Consider the following 17,581-nt stretch of genomic DNA (forward strand, 5'->3'; position numbering starts at 1 on the left):
GGCGCGGCTCTTGGCGGGAAGCGTGGGCGCGAAAGGGTTGGCTTGAGCGCGGAATTTTCAGGAGACCCGCCGGAAGTGGGGAGGGTGGGTGCCATTTATCACATCAGCGGTGGCGGCGGATTCTCATTTTCCGGCGTTAATGAAGAGTCATTGATATGGTAATAAAAAAGAAAAAAGAAAATCGGGAAACGAAGCGTCGCCATCGCCATTGGGGAGAATGAATCCAAAATCTGGTAAAAAATGAAAATCGAGAAACGAAGGTATTAAATCACGGATTGTTTGTATTAACAAAACAGTAGATCGATTGCATGGACTGTCACTATATATTCCCAAGCAGGTCAGCGATACTAGAACATGGACTAACAGAGTCGATGGATGGACTAACAGAGTCGAGGTTATCGTCAGCAGGATCCTAGCTAAATCGTGTCTTGCATAACAGTAGCAATGAATCATATATGATCTTAAAAATTGCATATATTTTTACATAAAGCTAGCCATGTGATCCAAGATTTCAAGCCGATGACTAATTCGAAAGCTCATGTCAAAGGTGAAATAAGAAGCAACCTGAAAAAAATACGATGAATACAAACTTGTTATAATGATTTATAGTAGTGAGCAAGAATACTTAAACTTTTAAGATGTTCTTTGCAGTGAATCATTTACAATCACTCAATGGTGTTACCATGGATGATGATGACGGTCCTGCTAGCGGCGAGCCAGATACAGTACCAGCAGTGGCGGAGCCAAGGAGGGCTGGCAGGGGCCATGGCCCCTAAATCACAGAGTTTTTTTAATCCCTATTTAGCTTTAGTGGATGCTATGCTAAAGCATAAATTAGCAGTTGCATAAATAAATAAATAAATAAATACACTTACTAAAATACATGAGAAGCGCTATAATAAAAAAGAAAAGATATGCTTCTTCTAATTTTAATGTCTATGCATATGGTATTTTGCCGAACATATCTGGTCGGCCCTCTGTACACAGTTCCTAGCTCCGTCGTCCTCTTTCTTTCTTGCGTAACCTGCACAATAGCCTCTTGGCGCGCGCTGCTCCGAGCCGAAGCCGCGCGGGGCCTTGCTGCCTTGCCACGGCGACTTGTGTGGTCTGCTGGCGAAGGGCCTAATCCTAGCATGCACGATGCTGTTGGACCTAGCGAGGTTTTATGGGCGCCCTTCAACCTCGTCCTGGACAGCGTGGCAGGGTACCTGTAGCCGCCGCTGCAGATAGCGGCGTGGTGCTGTTGTCGACGCGCGACGCTGGCGGGCTGCGTGGGAGAGGATGTCCACTGCCAAGGAGGAAAGCATGCAAATGGGAAGACGGTGCTAAAGCGGGGCAGTAACTCTTAGCCCCCTTTGGCTCTCCGAGCGGCTCTTGCAGCAACTTTTGCACAAGCTGTTCCAAATGTATCAATTGAAAACGGCTTCAGCCCGTGAGCCGGCCAAAAGCTACAGGCGGAAACAACGACGCGCAACGAGCCAAAAAAATGGCTCCCCCAGCTTCTCCCCGTCCACATACATCAAGTTGCTAGAAATTACAAGTTTTGCCACTGCCCTCATCAATTCCCTAACGGTTTGCTCTCCCCGATCCGCCTGCCTCCTCTCTCACGCTCCTCCTCACGTGAACTCCTGGCGGCGCCGTTCAACGATGAACCGGCAGGGGCAGCCAGCGGCGGAATGGATGGATCCGGCGAAGGGCATCCCGATCCACCTGCCCGTTTTCCCACAGGCACCACCTCCCCTCATCCGGCCGGCGCTGCCTCACTTCAACCCGCCGGCGCCGCCTCCTGGCGTTCGTCCGACTCCAATGCAGCGAATATCGATAGGGGTGAGGCAGATGTGGTGAGGGGCTAGAGGAATTGAGCAGCGCGGTGGCAGGGAAGTCGCTTGGTGGTGGAGTAGCTCGGCAGGGGCCGAGCAAAATGGAGCATGGAGAAGCGGCAGGGCGAAGGCCGGAGTCTGGTGTCTGGGGCTGGAAGGAAAAAGACCGTGGAAGGATAAGGACCACATGAAAAGGAAGATAAGCAACCGGACAGAAAGAAAAATATAAAAGAAAAGAAAATAGTTAATACAAGGAAAAAAGTACATAACAACCCACAAAATCATCGGTTCAAACCATCAACACAGCCAAGGGCATATAGACATCTATTCTAAAAAGTTAGAAGAAGCCATTTTGCCAAATATTTTCGTACAAAATAAGTCAGAGCTAGAAAAAGCTGCTTTTTCATATGAGCCAGAACCAGAGCTGTTTTTTCACGAGCCAAAGCCGTGTCAAACGGGGCCTTAGAGCACAGGGAGTGTATAATACCTGGAGGGTCTTAAGGGCGGGTCCCGCCTATTGTAGATGTCGGTGTTGCCACGTATAATGCCGAGGGGGTCTTAGAGGGTGTTTGGATCTTTAACCCGGACTAAAATTTATGTCACATTAAATATTCAAAGGCTAATTAAGATGACTAAATATGAGCTAATTATAAAACTAATTACACAGATGGAGGCTAATTCGCGAGACGAATCTATTAAGTCTAATTAATCCATCACTAGCCCATATTTACTGTAGTATCATATTGTCAAATCATTGACAAATTAGACTTAATAAATTTATCTTGCAAATTAGCCTCCGTAAGATTGGTTTTATAATTAATTTATATTTAATACTCATATTCGATGTGACATGAATTTTATGCACGCAACTAAAAAACCTCCGAGGCATGAAGTTCCGTTCGTTGCCTCCCCCCACCCCCCCACCCCAAGCTGCAGAGTTAAATTTTTTTTATTTCTTAAGACCCGACCTCAAGCTTGAGGTTGGTCTTTAACACTTTTTAAGCTAAGGCTGATACGTGTAGTGTGTAAAGTCGACCTTATTAGCCGTGTCAGCTAGCCTGCATATGCGTGGGACGGTTTAGATAAACGTGCAAAGAAAATAATAGGGTCACAAGCAACATAATAAAAAGGAAAGATAACATTGGACCTTGTGAGGTGGATGCAAATTAAAGAGATGCTTGGGCTAAGATGTAGAAATTGATTTGTATTAAACCGAAATCTAAGCGAATCTTAAAAACAAATTTAAATTCGTTTTTCAAACAAAACATCATGTAAGACAGCATGGATGCAACACCCCGTAACAAATTGATCTGAACAACATTTTGATAATTTTATTCTCTATCTAAATTGATGAATAATTAATTAAAGGTTGGAACCGGCCGTCTCCAGCATCATCAGCGTTGTAGTCGTCGACGATGCCGTAGTAATCACATATCAGGTGGATGCCACCGCCGCCGCCATAGGGTCGATCTGGAGCGGCGCCACCATATGGGTTGTAATCCATGACTCAACAGTTCTGTGCAGCAGCGTGGGTGGTGGCGAGCGAGGAGGGAGGGGCAGCGTGGTTGCGCAATCGAGAGCAAATTAAGGGAAGGCAAGCCGACAGCAAGGGCGGGACTGTGGACAGTGGACTGGACCTTTAAGGCTTGAGTTGGGCTGTGCCCGGAACCAACAATTTTTACTCGTTGGGGGAACGTATCTTGTGCAAATTATCTATCCCGTGCAACAATTAAGGTCACAAGATGCTAATCTAATGGATATGATTAGTGATGGGATTATTTTGCAGTTAAATCCCCCACCCGCTGACCACTAACCCTATCCATTAGATTCTCATCGCTGAATTACTTTCAAGCATTATGATCGCTGAATTAAACTTAATTTATCGTGCACTGCTCAATCATCGAATTCCCTCCATATTAGGAGATGTTCAATATCTAGGTAACTTGCGACTGGGATGAGCAAGATGCTCATGTAACTTTGATACGTATACATACTTGACACTTTGATGCGCTGCCTCAGAGAGACAGAGACAGAGACTAGTTACTGTACTACTTTCATGGACTTGGAGTACTATAACGCATAAGCACAAAACACGCTACAAGAGAGTGGACATAATAGTTGATAAAACCAAAATTAAGACAATACTAGTTCATATAGCTTGATGTATAACACTAAATGACACGATTAGTGATGCAAAGATTTATGAAGGGGACAAGGAGAGATGATCGATGGCCAGGCCATCAGATTCAGCGGCGGGGCCGAGGGGCGATGCCTCTGGCCTCCAGGTAGGCTGCGCCGTCGTCTGCAGCCACATCCGGCCACAGATCGTGGTCCTGGGACATCTCGTAGAGCTTTTCGTCGCGGTACTTGGTCCTGCGCGGGAGCTTGCCGCGGTTCGCCGCAGCCTTGTCGGCGGTCGTTGCGAACTTGCGCTTGAGCCGGTACATCTTGTCGGAGAGCTCCCTGACCTGCAGGCCACGGCGGCTGAACGCGGGCTTGCCGCGGAGCTCCTTGAGAATATGCGAGGCGCCGGGGATCACGCCATGGTTGTCCTTAAGGAGATCGCCCATGATGTTGAGGACCTCGCGCTCGTCCTCGTGGGTCCATTTATTGTACCTCCTACGGAGCCTGCTGGTGGACTCGTCGCCGGCGCTTCTGGCGGATGAGCCGACGGAGACGGCAGAGGACGCCGGCGAGGATGGACGCCGGCGCCGCGACGCCGTCCTCGGCCGGCTCGTGGCGGCCTCATCGCCGCCGCCGCCGCCGCCCGTATCGGTTGAGGCTGCGGCCGGTGAGCGGACGGACGAGGACGGACGCCGGCGCCGCGCCACCCTTCTAGTAGGCCGGCTCGTGGCCTCGTTGCTGTCGGATGACGATGAGAGGTCGACGACGGAGCGCACGCTCGAGCCGGAGGAGATGGTGACGGCGGGCTGATTGCCGGGGCCGGAACGGAAGGATGCCATGGCTGGCTGGGATAGGGGGGTGGATGGATCCATCCGATCAGAGGGCCGGGCTTGCTTATTTATAGAGCACGATGTGAAAAAAAAAAAATCGGCGCGCGCGCTTTTTCTCCCGAGTCCCGCCAAGAAGAGCCCGCCTTCCCCCCGGAGGGAATCGGCGATCAAAACCAATCCGCCCCTGATCTCGCCATTCCTGCAGCCTTCCTTCCATCTCTGCAGGCGCCTCGATCCGCTCCTTTGTAATTCCCTTCCCTTCCATTAATTCCATCTCCTGCTTTGCCCTGTTGCTACTGCGACTGGTTTGCTATCGTGGTGTCACACCTGTATTCATGGTAGTGAGTATTGTACGTGATTTTCGTTATGGACAGTAATACAGAGAGTAGTATTTTAAGTTGAGTTTCATCCTGTTGAAGTGTTCATGGATTGTCCTCATATAGATGTCATATCACTACTAGGTGCATTACCAGTATCGGGATGTAATTGAATTCACAATATTTTTCTTGGAACAACAGACACGCATGTGGGTGGTTGTGTGAACTCATCAATCCTGCCCATTGGAGATCTTGAAACAATATCTACTTCACTAAGGACTTGAATTGGATGGCAAATGGATTAATATGAACAACTGAGATAATGTGGGTCAATGTGCTTGCGCTATTAGAGCTGGTATGCTTGTTTACTTTTGAGCAAAGCTACTTTCTTTCTGGAAACTGTATCATGGTTACCACGTCTTCAATTTGGATGGTGAATCTTTTCTTTATTTCGTACTGCAAAACAATTGTATTGATGAACTCATTGTTATACAAATGGACTAGTTTTCATGTCTTGAAACATCTTTGCAACCAGGGGCGGATTGGGGGGGGGGGGGCAATTTTTGGACATAGATAAGGAGAGGAGGAAGGAAAGAGAGAGGAGGAAGAAGAGGAGGGAGAGGAAGAGGAGGAGGAAGCAAAGCCCCTCTAAGTTTGCCATCCTGATTCCGCCACTGTTTGCAACCTTATAATGCCATTCTTGGAACCTTGACCATGTGCCATGCCGTTTTATCTTTCTGGTGAGAAGTATAAACACAAAACCAAAAACGAGGAGATGGCCAAGCAGAAGAAAAACCTAGCAGTCCATCGCATCACAATAACCTGTTCAAGCCGATGCTTGCGCCACGGCCAGCTCCGGTGCATCGGTGCCACCACGCTGGAGGAGTACTGCATGTACTCCGCGTTTGGGCTCAAGGAGTAAGTACGAGGGGGCACGATGGTGTGAGGATCCATGCTCATTGATATAGTGCAGGTTCAGTATCAAGTTTGAATATAATCTCCTAAATCTTCAGTTTTAGCTGTCTATGTATGTCACATATGAACATGAGAAACAAGTCAACCCGTTAATGCCCTTAACGTTTTAAATTTTATATTTAAATGCTAGATAGATTTATTGTCTATTTTATGTTGTTACAAGTACATTATGGCATCCACCGTCCAATCTAAAAGGCAAGTTTTAGGCAAGAAAATTCTAAAAAACAATAGCTAAATTTCTACAAGCAGGGGTTAAGTTATGAATCAAAGAGAGTTTTTTTAATATCATTTCATTCAAAAAATAATTTTAAAATAGTATTCTTTTTAGCCATCTATTTTTTAATTATTCGTTAAATGTAATACTATTTTTTCAGTAAAATGTACTATTAAACATTTCTATCTCTTGGAATCCTAATAATTGCAAAGAACATAATATTTTTAGAATCCTTTTATTTAAAACGGTTAAATTCCTACTGAGAAAGAAATCATCCGAATTTTTTTCAATCAATTATTAAAATAGGGAAGAAATGCTTTAGGAAACAAGTATTGTTTTGATGTGATCGGAAGAAATCATTTCCTTTATTTTATTAATTAGATTAGAATAGATATAGTATTAGTTTTGGCGGCAATATCGGAGGAGTTTGCCGCGAAAAGCTTCCATCTATTCCCCTTTTCTTTCGTCTCCCCCCGTTCACTCGCTCTCCAAATCAGAGGCGGCGGAGAGAAGAGGCGTCACTCCCAGTCATCTCTGCGGTCCGCCGCCGGTCTCCAGGGCGATCCCCGTCCGAATCCTTCCCGTCCTGCTCCCGCCGCTGCACCGCGCGATGTCGGTGGCGGCGCCGGCGGCCATGGTAGAGGGGTGGGAGGCGATGCGGCAGAAGAAGAGGAGGAAGAGGCACAGGGAGGAGGTGGAGGTTGCGGTTTCTTCCTCGGAGTCTCCTCGACCTCCGGCGACTCCGGATTCGAAGACCGAGTCTCCGCCCCTAGTCACTGCCGAAACCCTAACCTTGACGGGGGTGGCGGCGGGCAAGGGGCGCAAGAGGAAGAAGCAGGAGGTGGCGGCGGCGTCTTCGTTGGTGGAGGAGGCCGTCCGGAAGGAGGAGAAAAGGAAGGGCAAGAGAAGCAGACACGAGGCGGCGGCGGCGGCAACTCCATCGCCGTCAATCCCTGCGGCGGCGGCGGCCACCGCCCAAATCTTGGAGGTGGCGGCGGCGTCTTCGTTGGTGGAGGAGGCCGTCCAGAAGGAGGAGAAAAAGAAGGGCAAGAGAAGCAAGCACGAGGCGGCGGCGGCAACTCTATCGCCGTCGATCCCTGCGGCGGCAGCCACCTTCCAAATCTTGGAGGTGGCCGCGGAACGGGCGGCAGCGAGGAAGGAGCAGAGACGGGGTAAGCTGGAGCAGGGGCAATCCGGCCAGCAGCCATCACCCGTTGATGTCCATCCCCAAGGAGGGGAAGCAGTAGTTGATGGTGGCGTCAGTGGTAGTAAGAGTGTCAGGAGGAGAAGCAGCGGCAAGCCTCGAGTGCTGACCGATCAGGAGATCCTCAGGATGAGAATAGCGTCGTTGAAAGAACAGCCAGTGCCCCAAGGCTTGGTCCCCACCATGGCCAATGCCAACTCCATTGATCAGGACCCCAAATATTCCTCGCCTTTTGGTGCATTCTTCGACCAGTTCTGCTACAGACCTGAACGCCGGCAAGGTCGCAATGCTCCATCACTTCCGAAAACCCCTGATCCTCCAGCCAGGCCGCCTCCTCGAGATCACCTGTCATTTCTGTCTTCTCAGCTCACTGCAAATCAAAAGGCTGCCAAGACAACGACCTTGAACACAAAGCGACCACCCTCAGCCTCAGGTTCGCAAGTAGCGGTAAAGGCAAAAGAAAAGAAAAGACCTGATGAGAAGATGGACACGACGAAGAAGCCAAGAAAGAAACCACCATTGCTTAGTGCTGCTGAGAAGCGGTCAGACAAGTACCGTCGCCTGCCGCTGAATCAGCTGGTACCCCCGCCGCGTTCCCCTTATAATCTCCTGCAGGAGAGGTACGCACATGACCCCTGGAAGGTCATTATAATATGCATGCTCCTCAACTTATCAAAAGGAGATCAGGTGAGCTGTTCAATTTTTCCTACTTTATTCTCCATGAATGTTACTTAACCAAATAATTAGCTATGTTCACAGTCAACTGCTTGATTCATTGAGAATAGTTTCTGTAACTGTCAAAGAGAAAGAGACTAACTTAGGTTGCCATGCCAAATGAGTGATCTTAGTAATAGTCGTCTCTGCCTACTTCCTGATTCAATATAGAATGATTGTTTGTGTGTTTCCAGTGATTTGCAAATAGGATCGACAAACAAACTTGATCAGTGAAACACATGCTATAGTTTACATGTGGCACAGGTCTGTTTGGTCTTATTTTTTTACGGACTCGACAGCACCGCAGACTAGGCTAGCTTATTAAATCTGTTATATGTTTTTAGTGTAACACTGGCTTGGTTAGGCGTTTCACATTTATTTTTCTTTTACCAAGACTATTTATCATCCGATAACTGTTGCTAGCTCATCAAATTACTTATCTAGTTTGGTTTTATTGTTGTACTAATTCAGAATTTGCATTTATTATTACCAAGGTTATTTCCCTGTGTTATGTTGCTTTGGTGGCACATTCTAGCTTAAACTTCAAGTATTATGCCCTTTGTTTACTGCTGCAGGTCAAGAAGAAATTGAAGGGCTTCTTCAGACGCTATCCTGATGCACAGACTGCATGTACAGCTGATCCTGAAAAGATGGCAGAGTATCTAGCACCTCTGGGGTTGCAGCGTGTGAAAGCAAACAGAATCCAGAAATTGTCTAAGGATTATGTTTCAGAGGAATGGACCTACATTACGGAGCTTTTTGGCGTTGGCAAGTGAGTGGGTTGAATACTTGAATATGAGCATTCATTTAATGTTGCTTTGTTTCTTAACCATTCCCATTTAGTAATTTGGAATCTGGCTATTACTCCAGGTATGCCGCTGATGCTTACGCAATCTTTTGTGCTGGAAGAGCAACAGAGGTGGTTCCAGAAGATCACAAGTTAGTTGATTACTGGAAGTATGTCTGCTTTGAGTTACCAACTCAGGTAAGAATCTGGTTCAGTAAAATGCTTTATTCCGTTTGAGCTACTTATGTTTAAAAGCTTTTATGTCTCTTGGTGGGATGCCAATTATGATGGTGGTAAATGTGGAGGTAACACATGCATCACCGTTGGAGTAAAATTTGTTGTCTGATTTTCCTCATAATCCTCTTTCCTTGAGTGCTCAAAGAACTGAGAACTTTGAAAGAGAATTATTATTTAACTCTTCTCTTTCTTTATGGAATGGCAGAGAACCTGGCTTTGTTTCAAAAAAAGAAGATAGCAAACATATACATGTACCACTTGGAGAGCTGAACCAAGATCTATACTGGAATTCAAGCTTGCTAGATTTGACTTTGTTGTTTTATTCCTTTAGTATGCAATCTAATCCATACGAGAGTTTCTGATTAGGACCATGATTACCTGAGAGAATGGAAATCAGGGACCTGTTTAATAAACCTGTTCTCATTCTACTGCTACTGTTTGATGTTTTGTAGTCTTTATTGCGCTGATGTGTGGGTAAGTCAGTGTTGTACGTATGATGGTTCTTGGAAATGTTGGGCACAGGATATTATTAGGGGGTTTTATCTTTGTGCAGTGGGCACTACCCTGCTACCACCATGTGGAGCTTAGCCTGACAATGTGCCTCTTTACTTCACTGATGGATCAACCTTATACTATGTTTTCTTTTCATTTAAAAGTGGGAAGTCCCTCTTTTACCATTAGTTTGGAACCTTAATTCTTTAATCTATCTGACTTTCCTCTGTCCCCCACTTTCAACTGGTTCAACTAAAATGTGGGCCCAAAACCCATCCAGTGGCCAAAAGAACAAAAAACGTAGTGGTAAAAAAGGAAAACCACCATTTAATAAATGTGGCTGTGCACACCTTTGCTATAGGAAAAAAAAATATGTTTCAGTCATTTTTGCTTACACCCTGGTGGTCCAATTTTGTTTGCGAGAACAGTAATGGTGTTAAAGTTGATCAACCATGGATGGTTCAAGAATGTATGTTAAGATTCAACTCTACCAGTATTTGCTATGGTGATTGGATGGTTGGGACTATCTAATAGTTTGCTTTGAATCTTGAAGATTCAACTCTACCAGTATTTGCTATGGTGATTGTTATTATGGTTTGAATTAAAATTCTTGACCTTTTGAATGACGCAGTATTGATGTACCTTGCATGAAACAAAACAAAAAAGTCTTTTGTTGTGCATATTCTTGGATAATGATCCTATGAATTATTTGTACATTGAATTACTTCCCATGAAAGAAAACCGAAATGTGTTGGTTTTTGCATATTCTTCCATAACCGTCCTAGCAATATTTGGATTTATTAACGTTACAAGAAATATATTATATGCCTTACATTGCTATCCCTGTTTTGCTTTATATAGGAAGACTTCTGTTGTTGCTTAATTTGAGTGAAATGTGCTGATAGTGTCTAAATTGCTAGCAGCAATGCAGTGATACAATGCAGCGCAGTAGAAATTGATTTTTATTTTGGGAAACACATACAGAAGGCCATCTAAATTGATGTTGGAAAATTTGTACATGTTGCAGGCATCACAGAATGTGGAGGAGGCTGCAGGAGTGACTGGGCAGGGAAACTTTGCTCCTGCGGTTCAGCAAATTGCTGTGAGCTGTTGAAATGGAAATACTGCTGCATGGTGGTCGCAGCGCAAATGCTTTTGATGTTTTAGTTTGCAGCATAATGTTATGTGATGCTGTGTCGTGCCATCTAGCTCTTAGTATCCTTCTGATCACTGTTAGGTTGCTGCCTGCAAGTAAGCTTGAGCTGCAGATTTAACTTGGTAGAGATGGAAGGCTTATGGTAATCATGGCCAAATTTGTTTTAAGGAAAAGCTATAGCTCGCATGGGTGATTTGAGAGTTTGTCACTCGAATTTCTGATCACTCAATCGCTCATTTCATCCATCTGATCCACTATCTAGCCTGGCTTTCCTTTTTCTTTTTTCTGTATGGCTGACAGTATAATCCCATATGGCAGCGACATGCGCCTTTTCATTTTGTAAAATGCGTTGTATTTTTCTCAGCTCGTTCTTTCTCAAACCCGTCGGGTTTTCATTTCCTCCTTTTGTATAATATATTTCTTCTTGTGCTATGTGTCAGTGATATCTATCAACATGATGTGAACTGATTTCTGCTTGGGGGTGTCATGTTGACTGTTTATGAAGACAAGCTATTTTTTTCTTTTCTGTTTCTTTATTCTATATTAGTATTTTGTATTTGTTTCCTTTACGTATACTAGTTCTAATATGCTAATGTATATAAAGTTGTATTTGATATATAATGTTACATTTGAGATTATATATATATATATATATATATCTGTGTGTGTATATATATCATCTTCTGCATTCACATTTATGAATGATATTACATTGCATCAACACTTGAAGTTCAATATTTGGATCAACTATTCTGAACCTGTGTCCTGATGGAGATAGATTTGATCCATCGTTATGGAACTCCACTGTTGGATTTACTACCTGGTTCAGAAGAAATCCATATAGTTGTTCTTGCCCTTATTTTTTCTATCTTGAGGAGTACTTCCTTCATGTCTCTCATCTATGTCATTGGTAAAGGTTATTATACAGTAAATCAATGGGTCTACACAATTAGAGCTAATTTAATTTATTGTTAAGAAATTTGTAACGTACTCTGAGTTCGTGGTTGGTTATACGCTTGGGATCTACAAAGCCATGAATGAACTCACTTACATAGTATCCGCATAAATTATTTCTCGGATTCTATCTCAAACACTATATATATGATAAAAAAAAGTTATGGAATATTTGTTGTATTCAATGAAGTGTCATGAGATGTGAAAATTCAACACATATCAAGAATTTAAGCTTGAAATCAAGTTCCTCCTTGAATTCACCTGCGTGATGTCAACGGAAGCGAGCCCATGCTTTGTTAAGAATGTCTATGAGGTTTTTGTATTGATCTCTTTATTTTCTTATAGAGTCTATGATGTAGACTGCACTTCGATCAACGCGATAACAAGGAGTATCCAGTGGAAGTTGTACATATATGCATAGCCAAAGCTAGTTAGCCGGCAGGGCTGTGGCAATACTAACTGAATATATCGATCTCATCAAAAGACCCCAAGAAGCTTATGCTTGCGGCCCATTTCTAGCCATAGTTTAAAAAAATCTGTAAGAAGAACAGAATATTATTGATTTTGTGTTAATTCAAACTATTTTATGTTTGATCAAATTTATAGAGATGGGAATTAATATTTATGAAACCAAATAGGTATATTATAATATAATCTAATAGTATTTATTTGATATCATAAATATATTTTTTATAAATTTGATCAAACTTATTAAGAACTCTCTTTGATATTTGGTTTGGCCAGGTATCCAGGTGCCTTGCTTGGAAACATGTGCAAGCATCTTGGTACTTGGCTGGCTCAGGGGTGTGCAGGTGCTTTGCTTCCCTTCTTGGTTGCATTTTCTTTTGCTTGGTGCTTTAAAATTGTTGTAAAATAACCGGACTCTAGAATCCAAGAAGGAAAGGAAGATCAATTATGGTCTATTGCTTATGGGCTCATATCAAGACTCGAGGCATAGTTTGGAGTATATATACGAGGGAGATCTTCAATGTAAACATCAATATTCAAAGAATAAAGAATAGTCCCTCGTCTCATACTTGTGTCCTGTCTACTTCATACTGTTCTTGTGCTTGTTGTGAGAGGCGTGAGAGGGAGAAGACCCAACCGCTAACGACATGTTTTACAACATAATATTAGCGTGGTGCCCAAATATAGCAGAAATTAAAGGGTCGCAAACTAAATTAGAGTCGGTGGCCGTAACGACAAGGCAGACAAACACCCGACATCCTTGTGCGTCACTGCAAGATGCACAGTAGCATCAAGTACTGAATCTTGCGCGCTTTCGCGCTTTAACCCTTTACCTTTGGAACAATGAATCCTGCGTTTGCTGCGGATACAAGCAAAGACAAAGGGGAAAAAAACGGGAAGAAGCAAAGTTGGTCTACCTGGACCGCCGGTCCGGCCCTTGACGTTTCAAAACGATCTTTGTCTCTCTCACACACATTCATCCATCGTCGATCCAATAACTCTGCCAAATCTCCTGCTGGGAAATAGTGCCCATATTTCAACTCAACTGAGGTATGTCGATCAGTAGACTTGACGACTCCATTCAATTGCAAATGCAAGTCCATATGTGTAACTCATGTTGCATTGTTCAATATAACTAACTGATGCGTGTGTGATGGTTCTGGCATGCTTGTGTGTCTGCCTGACCCAGGCACGACAGAGACTGATAAGCTGACGGCGGCCTGCTTCCAGTTAATCCATTCCAGCTAGCGCATCATCATGCGTTCTGAGGTAACTAATTAAACCCAATTTGCATGCAGGCTATATTCATCTATCTGTGCATCTAAAGTAGGATATGTAATGTAAATATATGCATGCAGGTCATCGAGGCTGACACGATCGACGCGGCTGCTGAACAAATCCTGAATGAGCTCAGCAAGGACACTACGAGGCGAAGCAGCAGAAGCAGAGAGAATGTCATCTACTTCGACGGCTGGGACGGCCTGGGGGCATCCGCCGTCCTCCGAACGGTTGCCCAACGTCTGGCCGCATCAGCCTCTGATGAGCAACCAGCTCCGGACGGCGTGCAGTTTCATCACATCATCCACATCGACTGCTCAAAGTGGGAGAGCAGGCGAGCAGTGCAGAGGGCAATAGCAGAGCAGCTTAAGGTTCCTGCTCGGGTAATGGAGATGCTCGACAGGCAAGATGAGGAGGACGATATCCATGGGCTGGCAGAGGGGTCCCGTGCCGAGATACGACAGGTCGTCACAGAGATCTACGAATTCATACAGAACCATAGGTTTGTGGTGATCTTTCTGAACGGGAGCTGCGAGGAAGTTGATCTGACCGAGTTTGGCTTACCCCTGTATGGATACACTAGCAACAAGATGCTGTGGACATTTCGTGGGAGGTTCCGGCTCAACCCCAGGATGGAAATCGACAGGGCCGTCAAGAGCACAGGAGTGACCGATGTTTTCTTCACGGCCTCACGCCATGAGCAAGATCCACAGGTGCACTGGTCCTACCTTGTGCATCAAGAGGCTGCGGATCTCATTGCACGCAAGATTACCGATACTGCAGGCGGCATCATGTATTCCCCGGCGCAAGTTGAAGACTGCTTCTTGTACATGCTAAAGCTTTGTGTCATGACAGGCGGACACCATTCCATCGACTATGATTTGACCACCCATGGCTGTAACTACTGGATATGTGATGGCATCATACAACAGGGAGATGATGGTGATGACGGAGCATGGCGAGCTGCTGATGATCTGCAGCAGGAGATGCGATTGGATGTGGAATGTTACCACCAATATTTGTCTCCTCACATGTTAAGGCGTGCTGAGACCATGCCATACTGGTCTTCACCATCTTATGGGTTTCTGTTGAGCCCAGCCAACAACGGAGACATTTTCCAACAGTTGAACAAACCTGTTGATGTGCTCAAGCTCTCGCGCTGCAGCTTCAGCTTCTCATCACCTCCATTCCTCTGCTGCCACAACCTTAGGTTTCTATGGCTCGAGCACTGTCAAGACCAAGCAATCGGCACAGACGGAGCTGCAGACAAGGAGCAAGTCATCCAGCGGTGTTTCCAGCGGCTGTGGGTGTTGGACGTGCGTTACACGCGCTGTGATTGGATCTTGTCCGCACGGACGCTTGATTTCATGGCTCAACTCAAGGAGCTAAATGTGATGGGAGCCCAGGGCTGGGACATGGGCCAGCTGCAGGGGCGTCTCCCTAACATCCGCAAGCTCCGAGTAACAAAGTCAACAGTCGGCTGCAGTAATTGTTCAGAAAACAACTTGATCTTGGGGATGAACAAGATGGAGCTCCTTGAGTTTTCTGGAAATCGTACTACCATGCCAGGTGTGGCAAACATACCGGAGATGAGCACCAGCAACAACTGCCTTGAGACTGTGATCATTATTGACGGGTGTGTTGGGATACAAAAGTTCTCCTTCAGAGGATGTGCTAAGCTAAAGCATATATTGTTGAGTGGATTGTTTGAGGATCTCCGCATCCTAGACTTGTCGGGCACAGCTATCAAGACGCTGGATCTCAATGCCATGATAGTTCGAAACCTTGATGAGCTCTTCCTAGATGGCTGCGAGAAGCTCTGTGCAATCCTGTGGCCACCAGAAGACAGAAGGAAAAGCCATTTGCAGAAGCTGCACATCGACACCACACAGTCAGCTGCGGCATCATTATTGGCACCAGGCCGGGATGAAAAGTCCATGGAGGGTCGTAACACTACCACCAGAGTCAGGAGAAGATCATCAGCATCATTATCTGTGGCCCATGGCGGTCGATTACCCTCTGAATTTTATTGGTGCATATGGGTAAGAGATGCAAGGCTCCTCAGGTCACTTGTGCCCCTTGAAAAAAGCTATTTTGATAATAATATGGTTGTACACATGGAGATTTCGACGTATACAGATAATTACTACCACCAGAGCAGTATGAAGCAAGGTAAAGATAATTCGACGTATACAGATGTTGTAGACAGCTTCAAAGACCGTATGCTGCTGCAAGCAAGCCAAGGCGATGGTGATGCACCAACGCTCACAGGGATATGTCCGTGCCCAGATATGCCTTCCTTGGCGGCCAGTAACTGCTACATGCACATGCAAGACCGCGGACAGCCGAGAAGCACCGAATCACTGCAGGAGGGTGAAGAAACAAGTACTATTACCATGCCAGATCTGATCTGTCGGCGTGCTCTCATACTGCACGTGCATGATAGCTTGTCCATCACCAGTATCCCAGGCCATGCACCTGCGATGAGTTCAAAATGGTATCGTCTAGATTGGTGCCGAGTCGAGCGGTGCCCCAAGTTGGGATGTGTATTTACCACTCCTCAATTAGAAGGAAGCGGTGACGAGCCCATCTTTTACTATCTAAAGACATTCTGGGCATCACAGCTCCCTAAAGCACGCTACATCTGGAATTGGAGCAGAACATTGGCATTCGACATTGGGAGAAGATCATTTGAGGATCTTAAGATACTGCACCTAGACTTGTGCCCCAGAATAATACATGTGCTCCCCTTGGCCATGCCAATGGTCGAACACAGTTTACGCAACCTAGTGACCCTAGAGATTGTGTGGTGTGGGAATCTCGAGGTTGTCTTCCCCTTGTACACCGATGCTGGTGGGAGCCACCAACATCAGGAGCAATCAATAATTACGGTGGAATTACGGAATCTGGAGCGCATCCACCTGCACGAGCTGCCCAAGCTACAGGGCATCTGCGGGCGCTGGATGATCTCTGCTCCCATGCTTGAGACCGTCAAGATCAGGGGCTGCTGGAGCCTCAAGCGCCTGCCGGCCGTCAGCAGCGGCGGGAGCAAGAAGGTGGAGTGCGACTGCGAGAAGGAATGGTGGGAGAAGCTAGAGTGGGACATGGGCGCCAACCACCATCCTTCCCTGTACAAACCGATCCACTCGCGGTATTACAAGAAGACCATGCTCAGGTACGTACGCCTAGGCATAAGTAAGAACATTTTGATTCCATCAGTTGCATGGTTGGTCTGAATGAATCGAACTGATCATTTGGTTTATTCTTTCCTTGGATTGCTGCAGCCTGCAGGATATATTTATCAGTGGTGGCTGCTTGCTTTAATCTCACAGTTGTGCTCTTTTTTTCCCCCTTCTCTTCCCATACTACTGCTGATGCTTTGCTTTGCTTGGCTTGGCTTATGGTTGGCATTGCTTGACCCCTGCATTCATGGTCGTGTCCTACTCTTGGCAGTGTACTTGCTTCTGATGTGGCTGCGTGGTTCAGCTGTGTGTGTGTGTGTGTCCAGAATGCTTGATCCGTCTGTGTTGTTGTTGTTGTGGCAGTCCCTCCCCTATTTATTTATATGAACACAAGTAATAATAAGTGATGATGGTTGTGTTTTTTGAGTGATTGGCTAGTTGTGGTATTGCTATACAGCATGTACATGATCGTTCTTTGCATGATGTTGACCCTTTTTCTAGTCAACACATGAGTGCACTAGATTGCACGGTCATCGAAAATCTCCTCGCCAGAGCTCCTGCTCCTGGCCGGTCAGATCGGTCAGGGAGGCCGGTCAGATCAGTCTACGCAAAGGTACCGTGAAAACCTACACTCACCACCACAGGATGGACCCCAGGGATGGTGTACCTAGGGTTGCTAAGAGATCGATAGGCCACTTAGAACGTCCTCAATCGCCGTCGAGATGAAGGAGGAAAGCAAAGGGAGTTGGAAAAGTTAAGATTTGGAGATAAAAAGTAAGATAACTGTTTTGATCAATTGGAAGAAAGCTCTCAATCGGCCGGGGCCCTT

General features: G+C 45.6%; 2 protein-coding genes across 4 annotated transcripts; both read left to right on the top strand.

Annotated features, from left to right (window-relative positions):
- The first annotated feature begins 6,720 nt into the window (after nt 1-6,720).
- Nucleotides 6,721-11,342, top strand: LOC101763581 (serine/arginine repetitive matrix protein 1). Of its 3 annotated transcripts, XM_004974896.3 has the most exons (5): nt 6,721-7,121; nt 7,269-8,171; nt 8,774-8,970; nt 9,069-9,183; nt 10,742-11,342. In XM_004974896.3, exons 1-5 carry the CDS (start codon nt 6,891-6,893, stop codon nt 10,826-10,828), a joined length of 1,533 nt encoding a protein of 510 aa, XP_004974953.1. In that variant the 5' UTR covers nt 6,721-6,890; the 3' UTR covers nt 10,829-11,342. The 3 variants fall into 3 exon arrangements, with proteins under 3 accessions (XP_004974953.1, XP_004974951.1, XP_004974952.1); XM_004974894.3 differs by having other exon boundaries at nt 6,721-8,171; XM_004974895.3 differs by lacking the exon at nt 10,742-11,342 and adding an exon at nt 9,428-9,761 and having other exon boundaries at nt 6,721-8,171.
- A 1,913-nt stretch (nt 11,343-13,255) lies between these two features.
- On the top strand, nt 13,256-17,178 carry LOC101764526. Its single transcript, XM_004974897.2, has 4 exons — nt 13,256-13,342; nt 13,482-13,561; nt 13,651-16,745; nt 16,855-17,178. The coding sequence occupies exons 2-4, from the start codon at nt 13,550-13,552 to the stop codon at nt 16,892-16,894; spliced, it is 3,147 nt and encodes a 1,048-aa protein (XP_004974954.1). The 5' UTR covers nt 13,256-13,342; nt 13,482-13,549; the 3' UTR covers nt 16,895-17,178.
- The last annotated feature ends 403 nt before the right edge of the window (nt 17,179-17,581 follow it).

Source organism: Setaria italica, chromosome VII (assembly GCF_000263155.2).
Source record: "Setaria italica strain Yugu1 chromosome VII, Setaria_italica_v2.0, whole genome shotgun sequence".
In the NCBI taxonomy this organism is placed as follows: domain Eukaryota; kingdom Viridiplantae; phylum Streptophyta; class Magnoliopsida; order Poales; family Poaceae; genus Setaria; species Setaria italica.